Here is a 22298-nt window from a genome sequence, read left to right on the forward strand (position 1 = left end):
TATTTCCAATAATATTTTACCATCTACCAAACATAGACTCAGAAAATTTAAGCTAATATTCCTGGTAATATTTTGGTCTACCAAACAACTTTTTATTAACATTTTCGGAAAACTCACTTTCTCATTGTATTTCCGAAAATCGTAATTTCTGGATAAATTTTTTTTATCATCTACCAAACGCCCCGTTAGGTCTTAATGTTTAGTAGACATATTAATGTAGTTTGAGCGTGAGTAAACAATTACTCTACCCCCAATCTGCGAATAAATCTTTGGTGCTACTGTTACATCATCAAAGATTCAACGCATTTTATCAATGGAAATATTATATGTCAGTCAAAATTTTCTCTCTCTCCTCTGATGTATAATACTCTCATTAATGGAATGCACTGAATCTAGGTGCAACAGATATACCTAAAATTTATTCCTAATCCGCGACGAAAAAGGAATGATGAAAATGAGTAAACAAGTGGGTGCTTAGTTTTTTTTTTCTTTTATATCTTTAGTTATTATTTTTTCAGTAATAACTATAAAAATATCATGTTATTTTTATTTTTTTTCTATTTTTTTAGATTTTTTTACGACAATAATATAAACAAGGTTTTGTTTATTTCATTGTTTTTTCAATAAAATTTTGAAAGTAAAATATAACATAAAATAAAGTAATGTTTTTGTGTCTACCAAAAAAAAAGAGTAATGTTTTTGTAATTAATGATAAAAATATATCAACTAAAAAAAAAAGCCAGAACTTGTGTTCTATTTCCTTTTTCTTTCCTTTCAACACTTGTCTTATTAAGGATACTTTACAAAAAAAAAAAAATAGACATGACGAGATGATATGTGACAATCAAAATGCAATTCATCTTGCGAAGAATTCGACTTATCACTCCTGCACTAAACATATTGATGTGAAGTATCACTGAATCTGAGATGCGGTGGAAGATAAAGATCTCAAACTAGTCAAAGTGCACACCGACCTAAATTGGTCCGACATGATGAACAAGCCGGTACTAGCAAAGAAATTTGAAGAATGTTGTGAAAGTGTCGAGTTGCTGCTGATGCCAACACATTGAAGTCGGAAGGGGGAGATTTGTTGAGTTTTTCCTCCTTAATGTTGCACAAGGCCTAATGTTGGTGAGTGGGGCTCAAGAAATCATAATCCACACTTTTAATATTCTAAAATTTTTCCTCCTCTCCTATATAAGCTTGTGTTATATGAGAGGTTGAGTGTTAGACCTCATTAGGATAGTTTGAGAGAATACCACTGTTGTAAATGAAGTTTGAGTGTACCACCATTATTTGTGAAGTTTGATATCTTGTACCCATTATTTTCATAGTGGAAGTTTGGTTCTAAACTAATGTCTCGTGAGTTTTTACTTCTACATATTAGAGAAGATTTTCTCACGTCAAAATCTGTCTATGTTCATCTTTCTCTCTCTTTTCCCCTTTCTATATTTCCGTTTCTGCTGCGTATAGGCCGACCTGGTTAGTTTAGACTGACCTCTCTGATAGCTGAGCTCGACGTTTGACTTCTACAAATGCTTCTTAGCTGAGATTGAGGGACCGAGTTCGTCCCAACATTATTTACATTACACCATAGGATAACAAGATTAGAAAATTATTTAATAAAAGACCAAAAATAGATATTGATAATCTAGTAGAAGAATTTGATAAAAAATTAAAACCTTTTACTACTGGATACTTCTTCCATACTAGGGAAAGTGAAATCTAAATTTTTAAAATCTATTTCTTCATCACTAATCTAAGATTCTTGTTCTTTTTCATTTTGTTCTCTAAAATTATTTAATAATTCTATTTCTCCTTGTGTAAGTATTTTATATTTTAATTCATATTCTTGTTTTGTTATATCCTTTTCTCTAAACTTATTATTCTTATCCTGATAAATTACTTGTTCTACTTCAATTATTCTTTGTCTAACTAATTTTTCTTCTATATTTTCTAATTCTTTGATAAATTAGGATACCGTGAAAATATTATTTTATCTTCTATCACTTCTTCATTTTCAATTTCTTTTCCTAGCATTTTATTTCTTTCTTGTAATTTTTTTTTGTTTTTGTTGTTCAATTTTATGTCTATATTTATTTGTATAATATTTCAGTAGATATTTTATTTTTAGTATCACCTTCTCTACTTATTCCTTGTTTATAGTCTAAAAATCTTACATAAGTATCTCCTCTATTATCATTATAAAACACTCCATTTTCTGGAATTAATATATTATCATTTTCTTTATCTTCAAAAATTTTACTAATATTCCATTCTAATCCTGATAATTCTTGAGAAGGAATTTCTTTAGGTTTTATCATTTTTTATATGTTTACTTAATATATATTCTATCACATCATTTATATTTATTTTGTAATTTATACTAATATTTTGCATTGTTCTTCCTATAAATCCTATAGTGATTACTAAATTACTTCCATCTCTAAATTCTTCAAATCCTTTTGTTCGTATACCTATCTCAATATTCTTACAAAAATCTTCTATTAATAAAGTCATATTAGGAGTGCAAAAAATAAACCAGTCATATTAGAAGTGCAATAAAATAAACCTACATCATTATTTAAAGCTACTTCTGATTATGAAATTAAAGCTCTATTTATATCTCTTCCCCATCTTTTATCAAAAAGAGTTACTAATACTTTACATACTGTTTTACTTCTTACTCATCATTTTACACCAATAATAAATAATCTTGTTTGTATGTATTTTTTATGTGACTTTTATAACTGTTATTTTGCCTTTTTACTCATACAATCTAAAATAACTACTTGATCTCCTACACATGATACTTGTTCTTCACAATAATTTCTGAATAAACATGTATTCATAGTAAATCTTTCTACTTCACATAATCTCTTGGGTTCTAATATTTTTAATGTAGATTCTCTAAATTGTTCTATATTTTTATCTATGTCAATTTCTTCTTCTAACTTAATTTTATCTTTATTTTTAGGAATGAATATTTCTAAAGGTGATGATATAAGGCTAATTGCTTTTTCTTGGTTCATCTCCAATAGTCCTACTACTGAGAAAGGTATATTGTTCATTTTTTATAGACTAAAAAACTATCTTTGCATCGAGTCAACTCGATGATATCTTCTGGAGTAGAGTGGATAGCGTTATTCTTTTTTTTCTTCCCCCTTAGAAACATGATGGCGTTATTCTTAGCCGCCGTATATTCCACTTTCATAACAATTAGTAACATGTAAAACAATAACGCATACAACAGATGTTGAAATAACAATTTCACAATCACCAACTAGGAACTGTCATTGCCACTAAATTTGATCGGCATAACAAGCAAATGATGAAAGAAGATATTGAGAGAAAATAAGGAATTTCTTTGAACTTTATTCAAGTAGTTTTAGGTACAAGGTACCAATTGCTACAAAAAGAATGAATTAACATCAAAAGGGGAAGCAGCTGATAGCAATTAATGAGAAAACAATGGAGAGACCCACGTTCCTCACAAGACCTAAACGACTTATCAGAAGAAAACAAATTTACATAAAAATAAGAGTCACTAAAACCAATTTCTAAGTCCTAGCTTTGCAGGTCAGGTTCACCCGCCAAAGTTGGAAAAACCCCTCGGCCCGAGAACCCAAACGATCACCACCCGTGCAGATTACCCAAATGTTGGGCCTGCACAAAGAATGTAAATTCTTATCCTATTCGGTTAATATCTCGCCGCTGCTTCCTGAATCAATCATTTGGATTTTCTCTGTCTAGTTAGAAAGCCCATTAGCTAAATGAAGTTAGCGAAGTCAGATTCTAGATGGCGTTCCGCAATCATTTTGAGTGAGGCAACTTGAAACTTCAATTCAATCTGCTGCTGCTCTCCAAGCCCAAAAACGATGGGCCTCGGACTTTAAGGCGCTTCCGCCCAATCTCAAAGGAAGGTTGTTCCCTAAAAGTTTGATGCATCCTATCTCTCCTGTGGTGATCTCGTTGCCTGCTCATTTCCTCGTTGCCTAACTTCTTGTATCTTACAGAAATGGGAATGCCATTACCCCTTGCAAATCTGTCCCTCGAGGAAATTTCGCCACCAATTTTACGATTAACATGATGACTGTATTTGTAACTTGATCCGTTGGTTCTGCTGAAATCCATTGGCTGCCCACTTTTTTCTTCAGGATGGACTTTCTTCAATCGTTGAAGTCCCTGCTCATATAGATTACAATATGTCATCATGGTCCATGCATAAGTATAGCAAAATTTGATAGTCAATTTACGAAGATGGAAAATATTGGAAATTTAGGAAAAAAATCTCTAGACAGCAGACATATATGATGAACCTATTAAACCATTGACGAATCATCTGACATACCTGCTGCTCCGAATGCTTGGAAGACATAGCATTCAAATTTCTCCTCTCTGCTTTCAGAGAAGAAGGGCGCTTTACCCTAAACATCTCTGATTCAGAATCATCACTCTCGCTATCCACAATGGGCTTCGTGTCAAATTTATGAAGATCACCCTGCGGTTTAGCCGAGCTTTCGTGATACAGAGCAGGGGATAGTGAAGATTCACAAACACTATGCGATGTTCTTTCACCAAACTCTTCAAAATCAATAATGCCTAAATTGAAGTTGGTATTCCCCTCGGCCTGCTAGCAGAATAAAAGAATAAACGGAGAGGGCTTTAGTTCACTAATCAACAATAGTTGTTCAGATCCCAATGCAATAATATGTAATGACAATATTCTAAAACCATATTCATCGGACTCACATTTTTGGAAGAAGTGGAGCTCTCAAGAGGTTCTGAAAGAGAACAAAGAGTGGATGCAGCAGAAAAGGAAACCTCAGACACTTCTGGTTTATAATTTTCAGAGCAATGCCTGAAAACGAATTGACTTTGTGTACCACACTCTTGATTATTTGCTGATAGCACTGGAGTTGTATAAAATTCAATAACAGAATCAAGTTTTAGCTCACAGTAAGGTGAGTATCCATTTGCTTCAGCTCTCTGAAACATATTTGGCAAAGGATAAGAATACATGTTTTGGTCACTTTTTGTTTGCTTGCGTATCTCATCCAATATCCCATCTTCCTGTTCAAACATCTTTGCTGCAGCTTCCATATCCGTAATATCCTCCCTTAAATAAAGAGTGTGTTTGCTCCCACATATGAGGTCAAGAGACTCAATATCTGACTTGTCACAATTTAAAGAGATTAAATATGAGAATATTGTATCATCAAACATGCAATAAAGATAATAAATCAAGTGAAAAATTCATTGTTGACCGCAAATTTATACTATGGTCGAGAATCAAGATAATGCTTTTCTCATTAGTATGCCACAGGATAATTTAGAAGCAATTGGCTATTGATGTGATAACCACATATATGGTAAAAAGTAGTATTATGCATAGCATGGGATCAAACAAGCATGAGGCAACTAACCAAATTCAAGCTCAAAATGACACATTATAGCATTGAGGAAAACTTACCATGGCGTAGGCATACAGGATGACTGTGACAATTGCAGTCAACATATGCTATATAACAGTCACGTTTGCAGAGGCTACAGAGAATCGTGCCATGGGAATGAGAAGAGATACTTATACATGCTGCAGATTTCATAAGGATCCATCGAGCACAATGCTGGAAACGCATCAAATTAACAAAAGAAATCTTAATGCTATTATGAGAAAACAAGTCTGAAGAGGGAAAGTCTGAATCTTCAAGTTCCAAGCATGTATGAAGAAACATTGCTTCTTTGCATAGAAGTTCTTCATGGGGCAGCAAAGGAACCCTGTTAAGAAGTGCATATCTCCGGCTAGCAATAGCCCCTAAAGGAAACCAATCACCAATTGCAAAATTCACTGCTTCTCCACAGTTGAAACCTAGAATTTTAATGAAGATATGCAACATTAATTTATTTATTTCACATGGTTGGGAGCATGAAGTGAGATATTATTCCTGGAACTAAATTATTGAAATGAGCTATCTAACCATGACTGAAGCCAGCATGATATGCTCTAGGGAAGGTTATTATAAACTCCCCGGGCTTTTGAACAGCCTTGTAGACAGGGACTTCATGCTCCAACAAAATATTTGGAGGAAATAGTGTTGTTTTCCCCAGTAGAACATCAAAGGCTCCATCTTCCCCATCACTTGACAAAATATCATTTGTATACACGTGTTCTCTTACAACTCTTTCAAAATCCAAAGCTGCATGACCTGGAATACCGTACCATGTTTTGGATGCCCCACAGTGATGATAGTTAATGCTGTCATAACAATATAATATCTTAATATCATTAAATAAACAACTAAAGAAGGAACTCTCTTCTTGGGAGAATGTCATCCAGTATTTTATTGAAAATATGTAGAGCATTTACCTGTACAAGTAATGATCCTCCACGTGCCATGCAAACATACTAAACAGCATTCCAATGTATAGCATGGGTTCCGTTACTCCCTGAAATAAAACCCAATAAAAGTCATGTGGAATAGTATAGTACAAAAAATGACTTTTGACCAACGTATGAAATTGCCATACCGGAATTGATGTTTCCAAGAGCCGTAAAATTGATTTGGACAACCGCGAAAGTTTCTAAGATCATAGAAAAGGAGGTGTTCAGTAAGTTAACTAGGATACCAAACAAAAAGCAAGAACCATATTTTTGTTAAAATAATTTCCTCTTCAACAAATAAAGAAACTAGTAAAATTAACACCTTTAAATTCCATTTGCTATTCCCAAGCTGATCAGCGGGAGAAGATGAAAAGGCACTGCCATCAACATCACATGCATATTCAACAGTTTCCATCTTCCCACAGCCAATTTCATGCCAAAACTCTTTTTCCAAGTATGTGGCAGGAAGACTTCCAGTGCTGCAATATCTTCTGGCAAAAATCTTGTTTGCCATTTTCTCATAATCACGAAAAGTATAGGTTCTGATTGAATTACAAATGCATTACTCAGCAAAAGTAATAATATAATTGACATTACAAATATTAACATACAGTGTGGGGAAACTGACCTTCCACTCATAAAAAACGTGACTTTGTCTTCAGTATCCCATTCAGCAAGGCGAAGGGGCTGCACCCTCGTTGTAAACTTGAATCCTGCTTTCTCCTTCATTAGAACAACCCCAGCAGGTACAGAAGCACTCAAAGGCGAAACAATCTTGCATATACCTGGAATTTATTAGCAATTCCAATGGAAAACAGTTAGGTCACAATTCTGTCACTCTATTGGTTTCATCTTCATCTACTACTCTCACAAAAAAGAAGGCAAGATATATACCATGAAAGGAGGCAACTTTCATGTCATTAAGTTGTATTATCAACTTCTACTTTCAAATTCCAAATTATGAATATAATCCTCTCATTAATACACCAAAAATTTATGAAAAAATGGAGTGAAGAAAACCTTGGAAAATGAAAACAATTATTGAGTATTGACACCAGGGAAGGAAGGAGACAAGACAGGGAGGAAAATCATTTTAGCTAGCATCTTGTCTTCACACCATGTCCGTAAGTTACTCTGACTTTTTGTTTTATTTTTTTTTGGAGTATTTAAAAAAATAGTGTGTTTTTAAAGCTACAAAATAAATGATCATCCTCGTTTCAACTGCCCACTAACTACAATTTGTATATAGGCCAAAAGCACATCATCATAGACCACAATTGAATTTCCTAAAAAGCAAGGCAGTCAAAATTGAGATACAACCGGATACAAAATTATATGTCTGAGTGTGCACGTGCGCAATATAAAATAAGAAAAATAACCTTTAAGATATTACTAAAACTTAATTAAACGTAAATTGAAAATGCAGTGCAGCACCAGAAGCCTGAAATGAGATGGTTAGCATATGTTTCTTCAAGATTGGCTGCGAGATCCCTGAATGGGCTTAGGGCTCGAGTGGACTTTCGGGTTATTGGTTCAAAATGAACCTTTTGCCAGCTTGGTGGGATCGGGACCCTACAAACAAGCTTGACAATCCCACAAGACCACATCAGATTGTGTTCTTGACTGTACTCGGGATCATTGATAGGGGAAAAACTCACAGGATCATGCAACCTTAAGAGTAAAGTCGCAATTTTAACCACCTTCGTAAAAAGGACAGTTGCTTTAATGAAATTAACTTAATTAAAGGATATAACTTTATGAACATATGGGTATGGCAGTTTGCAGAATACTTTATCCTCGTCATTTAATGATTTGTTTTACGAACAATCAACAACCTCCCAATACACCCAAAAGCTGGATTTAAGAAGTGACACAAATATCAGAATGCCTAGTCTTGACTCTTGAGCATCTTTCAATGCCCTAGTTTACTAACTTAACAATATAACATCAATGCAAAATACTAAAGTGAGCACACAGTAGGAGAAATAAAAGATCCAACAGACCAAAATCCATACCATATTTAGAAGCTTCTGGGGCTATCTTTTGCAAATAAACCAAAGGATCCTCGAATTCCTCCTTTGTTGGAGAATAAACAGGACACTCAGGAATTTTATCAGTCCATTTCAGATCACTTGTGTCAAACTTATCTACCTTCCGCTTGGAAAAGGCATCTGCGTTACCATGCAATCTCATGCCACATGATGCCGAAGCTCTTAAAGCATCTCCTCCACTTCTGTTCATCATGTTTGCAATACTTGTCTCTGCAGCAGCGATGGATTTTGCTCGATCAAGCCTTTTACGCTTCAAAAATTCTAACCCATCCCTAGCTTCCTTCGATAAACACACTCTTCTTTCCACCTGTTACATTTTTCTTAATTACACACTCAAATTGGCAGGTAATTAGATGTAAAAATAAAGTTAAATGCACAAAAGAAAACAAATTTATGTCACAATAAAGTGAAACTCATAGATGTATAATCAACGATGAACAGACTGAGGCAAATACTTTGTTAGCGTCCCTGGAACTTTGAATTAAGGTGCAAAAAGTCAAGCAAAGCATTGCTCGGTAATTCTTCAAGAAATGAACCAAAGGTGTATCAATGTAAAAGTATCACTTCTGACGCATTAGCTCACTCCAGTTGGAAAAGGATGTAGTTCAACAGGGAGAAAGGAATAAACTTTGAACTCAAAAAAACCAAACACATGATGGGGCAAAAATAAATACAAGCTTCTTTGGCATATTACCATTGAGGGGTAAATAACTAGATTAATAGGAAATTCGTTACGAGGCAACCTAAGTCAAAAAAAAAAAAATTACGAGCTACGTCAAATTTGCAATCTGAGACAAACGTAAATCACTCATTCGAAAAAGTAACCGCTAAGAGGGGCAAAAAACTTAACCGGAATTTAGCACAACGCAACTCAAAAGGGTCAACAAAAATGATATTAGAGGAACATTCAACAAATGCATGCGCTGAAATTTGAAAAGTTTACTCCTCTCAACATCATTATTTTCCACCTTAGAATGACCCAATCAATCAAAAGGTAGTATTAACCGTATAAATTTCACCACACACAAAAGGAAAGAAAAAGATAGGCCCGGAAAAACTATTAATCCTTGATTAAACTAAATTTTCTAAATTCCTATTTTAGAAAGAGGAGGAAAAAGAAAAAGAGAAGAACGGTGTTCCTTTTTTACTATTTTTTTAAAAATAATTCAGAGAAGTGCTATGGTTTATTTATTAGAGGAAAAACATCAGCTCGCAAAATGCACCTCAAGCATCCATCAAGAGCATGAATTGTACCACACTCTGAACTTGAAAGAGAAAAAGGGGAGAAAATAACTTCAAATTAAGCAGTGTTAATCTAAAAAATCATCGTTCAGGCTAACAAAACAATAGAAATCGTATCCAAACCGTAAGAAAGTATAACAATGTCCGAGATCTGAAAGATGAACCAGGGGAAAATACATTTAGCAGAGAGTTTCAAACATTAATGCATCAAAGAACATATATGAAGGTGAGACAGATAATATTTCTCAACATAGCACGATTGACCAACCATTTCATTACGAAGTCGCTCCCTGTAGGCCTCCGTCTTCGTTAACTTGAACAAGGAATCACAAGACCAAATCCAAATCCCAGAGCCAAACCCTAAATCACGATCCTGAAGGTTGCAGATTAAGAGCGAGCCTCGAAAGACAGCCACGCTCGCCACATTCTCGTAGAACGCCGAGTACAAGGCTTATACCGCGCCACAGGGAGATCCAGCAACTGGTAGGAGCAACCACGGCAAATTGCGACAGAATGCAAACGTGTCAATCGGGAGACCGTGACGAGCTTTCTCCGGAGGCACGGAAGAGAGCAGAAGCGGTTTCCCGGCGGACGGGAGAGGTTTTCCGGCGACGGAAGAAACGGAGAGAAATAGTGGATGAGGAAAGAGAATAAGCGAATGCTTAGAAAACCGAAAAAGGGTAAGTAAGGGATAATTTATAGTTTTATACTGCAAAATAATTAACGCTTTATTAGCTCGGAAAACACAAATATAAATGGAGTTTTAATTTTTTTTTCATTTCCTCTCTGTTTAAATTAAAAAAATAATTAAAGTAAAGAAACTTTGAGGAGAAGAGGTGTGGTGGTTGTTAGGTGGTTCAACGAAAACAAAACTTGCCGTCCAAATTCCAAAACGCGTTTCGGGTGTAAACACGGTTTAAGGTTTCTCCGTACGGTGTAATGACGGAATCACCGTTACTGTTAGTAAGATTTATTGGCGGGTACAGAATTGAAGAGCCGGTAATTACTGCACGGGTATGAAGGGTATTTTGGTAACTTAAGGAGGACGGTGTTATCAATGAGGTCTGGCTCCTGTGCCGGTCAGAGATAAAGAAAGTGGCAGGAAAGAAGGAATGATCACGTGCGATAAGACTGGGGTTGATTATATACACAAGTTTGACATCGAACCGTTGATTTTCTTCGTCGTTTACTTAGAACCGTCAAAGTACATGAACTCCATCAAATCAGAAAGCCCCAGAGGCATGTGTACTTTTTCTTTTCAACTGCCGACCTGTACTGGATAACTCTCACCTACCTTCCAGTTAGTTAAGCTTTTGGACACGAAAGGACGATTTTCTCCTTGTTCGGTTTGATCCCGTTGACGCAAGCACGAAGGGTGTTTTTGGGTTTTGGAAGGGTTCGTCACATGCGAAGTGACTTTCGTAATGTAAGTGAACTACCACGATGCGTGACCCAGCGTAATTCCAAAGGACAAGCTGGAGGCAACACGTGGCGTTTTGTTCTGAGCAGGGGATACACGCGGCATGGATAAGGGTATGGTTTCGTGGGTTTTCTGTGTCACTTGGGGTGGTGGCCAGAACGGAATTAGCTGGCGGTTACAACAGGGTTCTCAAGGTGTCCCATCCTATAGCAAAGGGCACGATAGGACCCAGCCATAGCACCCACCTCACGAGACTTCCCTGTGCTGCAAATTGGCTATTTACTTTGGAACTTTCTTATTTATTTCTATAAATTAAAGACATGGATTTGGTAAGGAATATGACTATTGCTTAAATAAATAATAATCAAATAATTAAATAAAAACGAAAACGAAAACATTTATATATTATAAATGTTAAAAAAAGCATTTAATATTTTTAAATAATTAAACATATTCAATATTAGGTATTAAGTATTCTTTACTCGGTGATGCAGTGGCGACTTTTATTGACAAAAAAATTATTTAAAAATATTTACACAGAGAGAGAAAAAAAAAACCACATGTGGTAATGGTTTTACTCACTTTTACGGTTCCGGTGGAATTCTCTCTCCTATTTCTATTGGCTGGTTTGTTTATTTGAGCTTTTTGTTACGCGGAGGTTGGGCTAATGATTAGAATTCCACAGAGTCAGCGAAAACGAAGCTTTGATAATGGTCTATTTGGCGGCTCGGCTTATAAAAAACTTGCTTTTAGTGTAAACCATTTTCTACGGTCCACGACGCGGCTTCTCTGAGCCCGGCTAGGGTTGAATTTTCGTTGGAATTTCGTTGAATTAGTAAAACTAAAGGAAAATTTTTATTTTTATTCTTATTTTTATTTTATGGTATTGCAGAGCATGAAGTGACAAAAACTCCCTTTTTTAAATAATTCAAGTGAGTGGCACGCAATAAATGCGGCAATGGGTATGGGGCACACGAAACTTATCATTATGACTGTCCTGAGGCGAAGCTTCCCTGCTTTGCGTGTAAGCTCAGGTTGTGGATACTCGCTTGTAATACCTGTGTCTGCCTGAAGCATGAAGGGTATTTTGGTAATCCCACAGGGCCAGTTAGGTTTTCGTTGAAGGAGTAAGGGTAAAGATTCTGTTTCTGGAAAGTTCTCTAATTGACCAAAATGCCTGAAGAACAAGGCGAATTCACTTAAATACCTATCGCTTTTTAGAATGCGTACGTTTTGTGCTGTGACTTAAAAAAAAAATATTGACCTTTTCTTTGGGACCACAGCAGAACCAACCAGCCTTTGTCACAACTTACAGGTAAAAAATAAAAAAAATAATAAAAAACATACGGAAGGGTTAATTAATTATTTGAATGGAGTATACGCTAAATAAAGTTGGCAATATATAATAAAATAAAAAGAAGAAAGTAGAGAAAGATGCATTGTAGATTCTGATTTCTGAATTATGAGTAAAATGGTTAATTCAGAGCCGTTGGATTTTGTTTTTGTTTTTGTAATCCACGTGAGGATGGGATCGGAGCAGAGAGGAATTGCAATTGGATAGGAGATAATTGAGGAGAAGCAGGGGAGTTATGATGCCACATTTATCGCGGGTAGCTACAAAAGTGAGGTGAGGTGAGGCAGCTAGAATAGATGATGATGGGTAAGCATCGGAGCCTTTAAGAGGGGAAGTTGGGGAGTGTCTAATTCCAAAGCACCCGCGATTTTGGAAGTTAAATGACCCAAAATAGGGTGAATGACACTTCCGTGGGAGAATTTCAGTCACTTGGTCCAAGTCCCAAGTTGGTCATAAAATAAGACAAGAAAGGCAAATTTAGGAAAAGGATTTTGTATATGAAGCAGACCCCACCCTATTACTTTCCTTTAATTTAGATTACTCCCTTTCTTATCTGAAAGAGTATATTTATATTACCGATTTAAATTAAAAGTACTTGAGCTGAACCTTCATCAATGACATGTTTCCCTAGAGTACATATCCAAATAGATAAAACATGAATGAATAAAATAACGGAATGATTAGGGCAATTAGATTAGAAAATGAACATGTGGCAGCTAGCTAGATCCAAGCATTAATAGGCACATGGATTATTGATCGGGGTTCTTAGGTGTCATGCACTGCATCCATGGTAAAACAAGATTCGTTGACAATCGTTTGAGTTAATCGAGCTAACTTTTTTTATAAAAAGAGGTTAGATACCCCTTTCCATTTTTAAAATATTTTATTATAACTTGATAAAAAAATATTAAATAAAATAATTAAAATAATTAATATCTTAAGAATAGTGTTTACAAATTTGGCTCGGCATCAACTCAGCCGAAGTTAGGGGTTGCGGGTTTAACGGGAGCAGCGGGATCATTTTATTGACCTGATTTTATATATTAAACAAATATAAATATATATTTCATATGAAAAATTCAAAAAAAATCAAATTATCAATCATTCAAAGATTTAAAATATACTTAACATAACTCAACTAATTATATCCACAAGTCAATATTACACAAGTTAATTAAAGTATCAAAATATCAAAGTATAAAATACATATTTCAATGAAGTTAACGAAAAGTATCATCAAACTCAAACCCTCATTGTCAATTTCTCAATTCACTATTATTGCGATACAATTCAAAAGTCTTAGTTAGCATCATTTTTTATCTATTGTTTTCTTGATATGAGAGTAAATACATCAGATTAAGAGAAAGCTTTACATTCTATTTTCTTGAAGCAGAGAAGCCAACCAAAAAAAAGAGTGAATTAGTGAAGAGAAGAACCATCACAGCAGAGAAGAGGTGGCGACGCGGCGAAGAGGGAAGACCAAAGAGGTGGAGTCGCAGAGGAGAGAAATGGCAAAGGAGATGAGGAGGAACCACCGAGGTGAAGACGTCTATGATTTCGGTTAGCAATGATGATTTTTTTTTTTACAAAACAACGTTGTTTCATGTAAAAAAAATATTAAAAAAATTGCAGTGACCCTTTTGACATGAGAGTCATCGAGACCTAACCTGATTTCGGGAGTCAAAGAGATCAACATGCGTACAGGGTCTAACTGCTCCCCCCGACTCTCAAAGAAGAGGTCAAGGTTGACCCAAGGATAGAGGCGGAGCAGAATGTGAAAAGTATTTCATATTTTTATTTAATAATTATAAAATTAATTAAAAATATATTATAAATCTTTTGAATTATTATGTTTTGGAGAGAAATGAAAACTAGTTTGAAAAAGAAATCTAACTATCTAAGGCTAATTAAGATATTAAAGGAAATTAATAACCCCGCGTTACCAGATAAAACGGTTAATTTGCTGTAGTAATGTAAGAAAAATAATACGTGCTATCATCCATGTATTAGACAACAAGAGATGAGCGATAGCATATATGAACTTAATAATATTAAAAAAATCAGTATTTGAATAATTTAAATACTAAATATTAATAATGTCTAAACAGTTAATCTCATAATAATACCTAGGATGATCATGGTTAAAAAAAAGTTAGTCAATATTAAATAGTAAGAAAATAATACTTGAAACGAAAACCCAAAGAGAGTGGCTAGAAAAACAAATTGGTAGAGAAAAGTATAGATATTTAACTCAGTATACAAAATGCTATTGCTGCTACAGTACAATTCTATAGCTCAAAAAGCATATTAGAATCTTAATCTGTAGTGGTTAGCAGTTTGGGTAGGTTTTATTAAAGGATTATATTTATTTTATATTGTATAAGATAAATAAATTTTTTACACACACAAAGTGGAGGTGGTGAATCTCAAATTTATTTTTTTCTCTCCTCTTATATATGGATCTCACTTGTAATTTTATTTTTATAACACGAGATAATCATTTTCCTACAACATAAGATAATTTTTTATTAAATTATGTGTTCAATTTTCACTTATATCCAAAATAAGAATTTGAATTTCTTATCCTATTTTTGTCCAAAAATCTTATACCTATATGTATAGGAATATTTTGTACCCATAAAATCTCCTTCACGAGCACGAAAGATACCAAAATATCTCATGTTTTCAAGAGGATAGTTGTACGATTAACAATTTATTAATTGTGGAGAAGATTGAAAGAATGAAGGCCGATTCATTCCCACGCAATGGTGCCCAAAATGTTTCGTTCAATCCAACGCTTAAATTTTCTTGAAATGCAGACAAATTAGCAAATCTTGTTCCCAAAGATTCACGCCCCAACTCATTCTAAGAATCAATCATTGTGATCTTCCCTATGGGGCTATGGCTATGTCGCATTCTCACTGGTTGATTGCTTAAGGCATCTTTATTATTATTTAAATAAAAAAAATAACTTTTACTGAGCCACATGGAAACGAGCATAACCCATCAGAGAAACAACTCACTCCTACATCCTTACAATTAATATATGAGTTTTATTAATCTCATGTTAAAGGAGACAAGTTATCTCATATTATAGAGATGAATTTGTGAATTTCACTACCTGAAAAAATAAAATAAAAATAAAAAATGACACAGTTATCGAAAAGTGTGTAGGAAAAAAAACTTATCTCATGTAACATGAAAATAGTTTTTCCCTTAATATATAGTACAACCTTAGTTTACCTACTATTCCCCAATCACCAATCTTTAAGAAAAGAGTCATCATTAAAATTAGCTTAATTGGTAGCATCAAGTTGTGTTGACTCAAAACGTTTTAAGTTAGATTTTAATTATTTTATTTATTGACCAATAAGTTACCTATAGATTATTATAAACTAAATTAAAAAAATATAACTTTATTTTAAAAATTAGACAATAGCTATCAAATCAATAACAAATCCAGCCATCAATTAAACCTAAAACTTATATCGGAGTCTAGTTGGTTGTGGTAGGTCTCCAACGGAATGAAAATTCAGTCACCTATTTACCAAAAAATTATAATAAATAATTCATTTATTGTATAGTTAACTGAAAGCTAACAATACTGATTATATTTCATTCATGTACTTTATTTCATTACATGAATTAATAAAAAAAATTCTATGCACCATTTCTTTTATTTAAAGTTTTAAGTTGTTCACGCAGGGTAGGAGTATATGACTATACTATATGGCGCATTGCACAAAGGTGGACCCTCAGAACGAACCAATAGAAAAACTTAAAAGTGAGATGGATTAGATGGTTAATTAGGTGATCTGAAACATTGTTACATCAATGGTTTTTGTTTTGTGAAGTCTTAATCAGAGATACTCTGCGGTTTGTGTCTCTGGGTAGTTTGGTAGGACAAAGACGTATTGGAATCATGAGGTGTCACGTGGTGTCACACTAAGGTTGGGACCTCACCTCATCCTCACCCTTCTATTCTAGTCATTTCAGCTTTAAATAATTAATAATGGGGTGCTTAATAAATAATAAAGGACACAGAACTTCTGCTTAAAAAATTAAAACCGAAAGAAAAAGATTAGTGTTTTGAAGGAGTTGGTGGTCTGAAAAGAGCTGACGAAACTCCCACTAGTGCACAAAACAACATGGCGTAATTCTTGGAAGAGGGTTCAGGGGTTTTATAGAAAGAAGTGACACGTGCCCTGTTCTTACATAGTAAACAAAAACACCGTACGGGAAACAAGGAGGTTTCAATTGTACCAAAGTTGCGCATGTGGTTAATTAATGGCATGAACATGACATAGATCATAGAGTGAACATGGTTGAATTTGTTTTGTTACGAACCTTAACAAGTTAACATGCCCAAAATAATAATAACAACAAAGGGTCAGACAGTTTTTAATTTCACTGAAGAAGCCTAAAAGTTAATGTAGCTAGAGGTTCTATATTGACTTCTAATAGAAGTTAAAATTTGTTTCTTCGCTAGTATATATATGTATGTAACACTAGCTAGTCCATGAATGAAAAGGCTGTTTTGATTGGGTTTGAAAAAGCAAAACTTGGAAATCCACAAGAAAGATGATTGTGCTGCTAAAAATAGAGGCACCATTATTGTTGTCTCTCTGTGTAGTGTGTTTCTATATTGAATGATAAGGATAATACATACATATATTTATACTAGTTTGTTCCTTTAAAAGAAGGAGTTTTATGGATAATATTTTCGATATCGAATCTCCTTTAAAATTATATATGTGATATGATATGGCTTTTGACCAAATGATGATGCACATAAATTAATAATCCCCACATTCGGCCTCATCCGATTCGATCCGCCTAATCAATGGCCTAACGTTTTTGTTGTTTAAAAAGAAGTAAACAAAAACAAAAACATACGCAATAATATAGGAGAAGCTATAACGGAAGAGACAAAGAGAAAGATCAATTTGAAGGTTCAGGGAGTATATTTGAATATTTATACAAATTGAATTGTTGTATGTGAACGATCGGTTTGAACAGATAGTTATACATTAATTACCTGTTTACGTATACAATTGAGCTTGTTGCTTCGTCACCGTTTAGTCAGAGAGACGTAATGAGCATACAAAAGGGTATATGCCCAAAGGAATACCCAAACCAGGTTTTCTTTTCGGAATGGAAGAGAGAAAACCCTCAATGAGTTCTAGGTTAATTGATAGAGGTCAACTATTTGATGTATGTAATTATCAGCTACCATGAATTAATATGAAATTCTTTGAAGAATATTCTCTAATCAAGTGTGATCCGCATTTAATAAGGCCAATTATTGGCCAAATTAAAGTCCCATGTGCAAAAGTTTTACTCATTCATAACCTCGTGCTATTGCACTGTAGACGCAATGACTTGTATAAATAATTATTCAACTAACAAGACTCACTGTAGAAATTCCTTTGAATATTGTTTAGAATAAAAGTAAATGGTATTATTAAATATTATCCTTTATGAACTAATGAGAATTGATTAAAATATAGAATAAAAGTGGTAATTGATTTCCTGAAAACCCAGAGAGAGAGAAAAATCATTTTCAAAGTCAGAAAGTGGACAAACTTCATTTTCAATGAAGATCACATTTACTATATATCTTATTCTATATATATGTTTGTACATGTTAAGGATAAGTACAAGGTTTTGAAACCGATTGAGATAAAATTTGACTACGTACGTTGGGTTCACAATTAGGAAGAGGGGACTCAGACAGAAACTACTTCCCAAAGCAGTCATCAATCATCATCTCTGACCTAAATTCACGGCATTTACTCATTCCAACCTTAGATGGAAAATAAGGGTTAAAAAATAGCCTTTGCCAATTAAGGTGGAAAAAATTCATTGGACGCAACCTTTTCAGCTAGCATTTTGAGCCCCACTGGCTGACCAAATCTTTGAATTTTCACTAGATGCTAACTTTTCTAAGCCACTTGTATTATCTTCCGCCTTTTTTTTGAACATTAATTATATATCCACGTTTTCAAAGCTTGCGTCTCTTTCATAATTTACGTTTTCATATATCTTTCTGACCAACTTTTACTTTCAAAATTTGATTAGTATACTGTATACCATAGGGGGAAAGAACCAAGAAGAATAAGTGCAACAAAAAAAAAAAAAAATCATTGAGGTTGGAACACCACACATTTTGAAGGGGGATAAACAAAAATGAATTTACTTTCAAAATTTGATTAGTATACTGTATACCATAGGGGGAAAGAACCAAGAAGAATAAGTGCAACGAAAAAAAAATCGTTGAAGTTGGAACATTGTCACATATTTTGAAAGGGGATAAACAAGTGAATTTACAAAGAAGGGAATGAAGGTGTTTTGTTTATGGCTACGGAGGTAGGCTTTATTTATGGCAAGGGAAGGCACCACGTACGTAGGGTAGCAAAAAAGGTAAAGTTGAGGCCAACTTTTGAACATGAACATTTGCGGGTTCACAACGTAACTAAGTTTTATGTCCACATTTGGTTGAGAGCAACGGTGTTTAACACACTCCGAATAGCCTATCATTCACAGCCACATCTGAAAACAAAAGGAAAGGAAGGAAAAAAAGAGGTGTTCCTTTGGCTGCGCGGTCACTGCTCATAGCACTTTTACTTAACCCCACATGTTTTATTCCCTGGAATCAATTACATGTTTCTCTGTCGTGACAAGTTTTAGTCCCAACCCTCACAATGTATGGGCCAGTATCTCTTATGCATTTAAGATTTATATTATATTTTTTTTTTATATATATAAAGAGTTTAATATCTCTCATATTATAGGAGATAAATTTATTTCCTATACACACATAAAAATATGTGTGATCATGTTTTTTTTTCTCTATCTTTTCTTTACATGACCCCACATGGGTCACACACACTTTTAAATGTATGTATAATATAATTTTATCTCTTACAACATTAAAAAAATCAAATTTATATATAAATTATAGTTTAATAATTAAGTTTATCTAACATTATCGGTTAGCTCTACCTAAATTTTGAGTTCCAATTCCCTACCAAAATACCATGCAAGATAATGTCTCATTGTTGTTTTCCTAGTAGTAGTTTTCGTTTTCAGAATCCCCTGTGGTCCGTTCATATTACTATTCTCGCGGTGGCGATGGATTAGTCGATGTGATGTTGGATCATCCCTCCTCTTCCACTCTTGAGGCATTTTCTTGATTCCTCGACACATCAGCAATCTTTTTATATTGATTTGTAATAAACGTATTTTCTTCAATTTTATAATCTTTAAAAAATTAAGCCATTAAGATTAATCTAGTAGTGAGGAGTTTTGGTAGCTTGTATTAGATTGTGTGTTATTTCTACTTGTATTTAAAAAAAAAAATATCTTTAAAAAATTGTATAATCCCAATATTTGACATTTGAGTTTTGGCTTGAATCATCAAATCCTTTTGTATGCTTAGAAATAATTTGTCGAGCTTCCTACCGGTCTTGGCTAAGCAGTACCAATTCAAGCTTATTGGGTTTTTTTTTTTTTTTTTTGAATTTCATGATCTTAATTATCTGTTTAGGGCAAAATATGTTCGTTGGTATCCCTATAATCAAGATAAAAAAGAGACCCAAATAAATATAAGACTAATCCCGAGTAAAATATTATGAAAATTATTCAATTTTAAACCAAAAGTCCTATCTGAATTCAAAGTTCGAACAAACTTATAATTCCACTATTAAGTTAAAAATTCAATATATATACAAAAGCATTTCCATTAGCTACTTAACAAACAGAAAAAAATAGTAACACTTTTTAGATATATTAAATTATTTTTGGATCTTCAGAGAGTAGCTTAAATTTTAAAATAATTGATCCTTGACATTAAATTATAATCTCCATTAAGAGCTTAATTAATCTTAGAAGGTTCTAGCGAAAAAAAAATCATAGTCACTTTTACTTTTCATAACAACATTTTTTAATAAAATAAATTCAAAAAAACACGTGTGTTTGAACTTGTAGATGAATTCATACATTTCGATTAGTATGAATAAAAAACAGTAGAAACCACAGGCATATGATGGAATATGCACCGAAGTCCGTGTGGCCGTATGAAATGAAACAGCCATACAAGTTAGCAAAATATTTAAAATTTCAATATAATAAAGTGTGACCCATGACCACGAGAAACAATTTATTTAGCCTCAATCATTTGGGCACTATATGATTCATTGTTTGAAAACTAGCTATGACTTAAACAAAGATGTTAAGAATGAAAGCTTGAACTTCTTCAGAGATTAACGCTGACACTCTTGAAACCTTGACTGAGTTGCTTTTTAGACAGCAATGATGTGAACGCTGACATTCTTGAAACCTCGACTGAGTTGTTTTTTAAGACAGTGATGTTGTGTTTATGTTAGGCAAAGACTGACTTTGACCTCATCTTTTTTGTTGAATCAGTCAAAATCAAATGGACAACTACTCAAAATTTGCCCTTAATTATGTGTGTCTTTGTTGGCCATTGCCAAAACGACAGATACTTATTCCATTCCAGGAATCTTCTATTTTTGATGATGTCATTGTTGGAGGTTCAGAGTCAAGTATCTCCTCCATCCTTCTTCTTTGCTTCAAGAAGTGTTGCATGCTTAAGTATGCATAGAATCTTGGTCATGCTTTTTGCTACCCATCCTTTTTAAAGCTTACTTCTTAATTTAACCAAAAGACTTGTGTTAGGTACCTCAAAATTATTACACATTTGATTATGTTTCCTACGTTTTCAATCTAAGACCATTTAATTTGACTTAAAAATAAAGAACAAAAAAGTAGAGTTTTCCCCCCTTTGTTTCATGAATTTTTTTTCTTTTTGAATGAATCACAGTTATCTTTTACGAAAGGCAATCATGTTCGTGACAAGTTCATGATTAAAATTTTAAATTCCTCCTAAAAATAATATTGAAAATGAACGAATGCATGCTCTCATTATACTTGCTTAGCTCCTATACATCAACTGAACTACCATCATTTGATACACATACTCCCATGTGCCAACGTTTCATGAATTTCATCGTACACATTTCTAATAAGACTCAAACCTCAATCCTTCAAGATGAAACGTTATTCAACACTCAAAAATTAGAGAATCCTTTAAAGACTAAATTACTTGTTACTAATTACGGTGAAATTTCAACAAAAACATAGGTACAATAGAATATTAGAAGGGTACCCCCATAAAATTTTGAGTTGCTTGGACTATTGGTCGTAAAGCATACATCGAAATTGGACTAATGGGCACCGACAAATTAGTCTTTAGGCTAATAATCAATGTTCGGTGCAAGAAGCACGAAAATCAACTTGATGGCACGAAAGGAGTAAAGAAGATCCTGAAAGAAAAAGGATATAGGAAACAAATGTATGATATAAAAGTATGATGTTGGAAGGAGGATGGGCCTATTGTTTGGGAAGGACCCACGATGACAGGCATACACAACACGTAGCCCAATAAAAAGATCCAAATTCGGGCAGAAAAAAACCATATGTGTGTGTGCCTGCAGGGCCAAAGCCTCTGTCTTAAACACCAAATTTAAAATTAAAAAAACTATTGTAGCATTTTATATATAGTTTTCTATGCCTGAAGAGTTGCTTGTTTTCTGTTACTTATCTGTCATTGTCAGGTCCATTATTCCAATTGGTTATGTACGACGTTGAGGAGGGAGAGCAGGGGAAAGAAGAGAAAGATACGGAGAGAATTGGATTAAACTTTTATTGATTTGGAAACACCCAATGCTACATATCTCTACGTACTGATAAAGATAAAAAGTAACTAAAGATAAGCCTAACAATTCTAATTTAAAATAAATATATAGAACAAATAGATAGATAGAC

The 22298-nt window shown here is 33.9% G+C and overlaps 1 protein-coding gene across 2 annotated transcripts; it reads right to left on the reverse strand.

Annotated features, from left to right (window-relative positions):
• Nucleotides 1–3413: 3413 nt before the first annotated feature.
• Nucleotides 3414–10032, reverse strand: LOC133289193 (lysine-specific demethylase JMJ13). Of its 2 annotated transcripts, none has more exons than XM_061487077.1 (11): nt 9944–10032; nt 8398–8740; nt 7011–7167; nt 6705–6924; nt 6529–6582; nt 6368–6447; nt 5979–6256; nt 5474–5869; nt 4753–5171; nt 4352–4630; nt 3414–4185 (listed from the first exon to the last, which is right to left on the reverse strand). In XM_061487077.1, the coding sequence occupies exons 1-11, from the start codon at nt 9944–9946 to the stop codon at nt 3841–3843; spliced, it is 2574 nt and encodes an 857-aa protein (XP_061343061.1). In that variant the 5' UTR covers nt 9947–10032; the 3' UTR covers nt 3414–3840. The 2 variants fall into 2 exon arrangements, with proteins under 2 accessions (XP_061343061.1, XP_061343060.1); XM_061487076.1 differs by having other exon boundaries at nt 4352–4633.
• Between the last annotated feature and the right edge of the window lie 12266 nt (nt 10033–22298).

Source organism: Gastrolobium bilobum, unplaced genomic scaffold (genome assembly GCF_033153095.1).
Source record: "Gastrolobium bilobum isolate Gb01-03AN ecotype WA unplaced genomic scaffold, APGP_CSIRO_Gbil_v1 utg10696, whole genome shotgun sequence".
NCBI lineage: Eukaryota > Viridiplantae > Streptophyta > Magnoliopsida > Fabales > Fabaceae > Gastrolobium > Gastrolobium bilobum.

What these genes read in the sequence shown, in the direction of transcription:
- LOC133289193 (XM_061487076.1), bottom strand. An exon ending in CCCAGAAGCTTCTAAATATG is followed by an intron (nt 7,168 to 8,397) that starts GTATGGATTTTG and finishes AATAAATTCCAG; the next exon opens with GTATATGCAAGATTGTTTCG. An exon ending in TCTTGGAAACATCAATTCCG is followed by an intron (nt 6,448 to 6,528) that starts GTATGGCAATTT and finishes GTTTTATTTCAG; the next exon opens with GGAGTAACGGAACCCATGCT.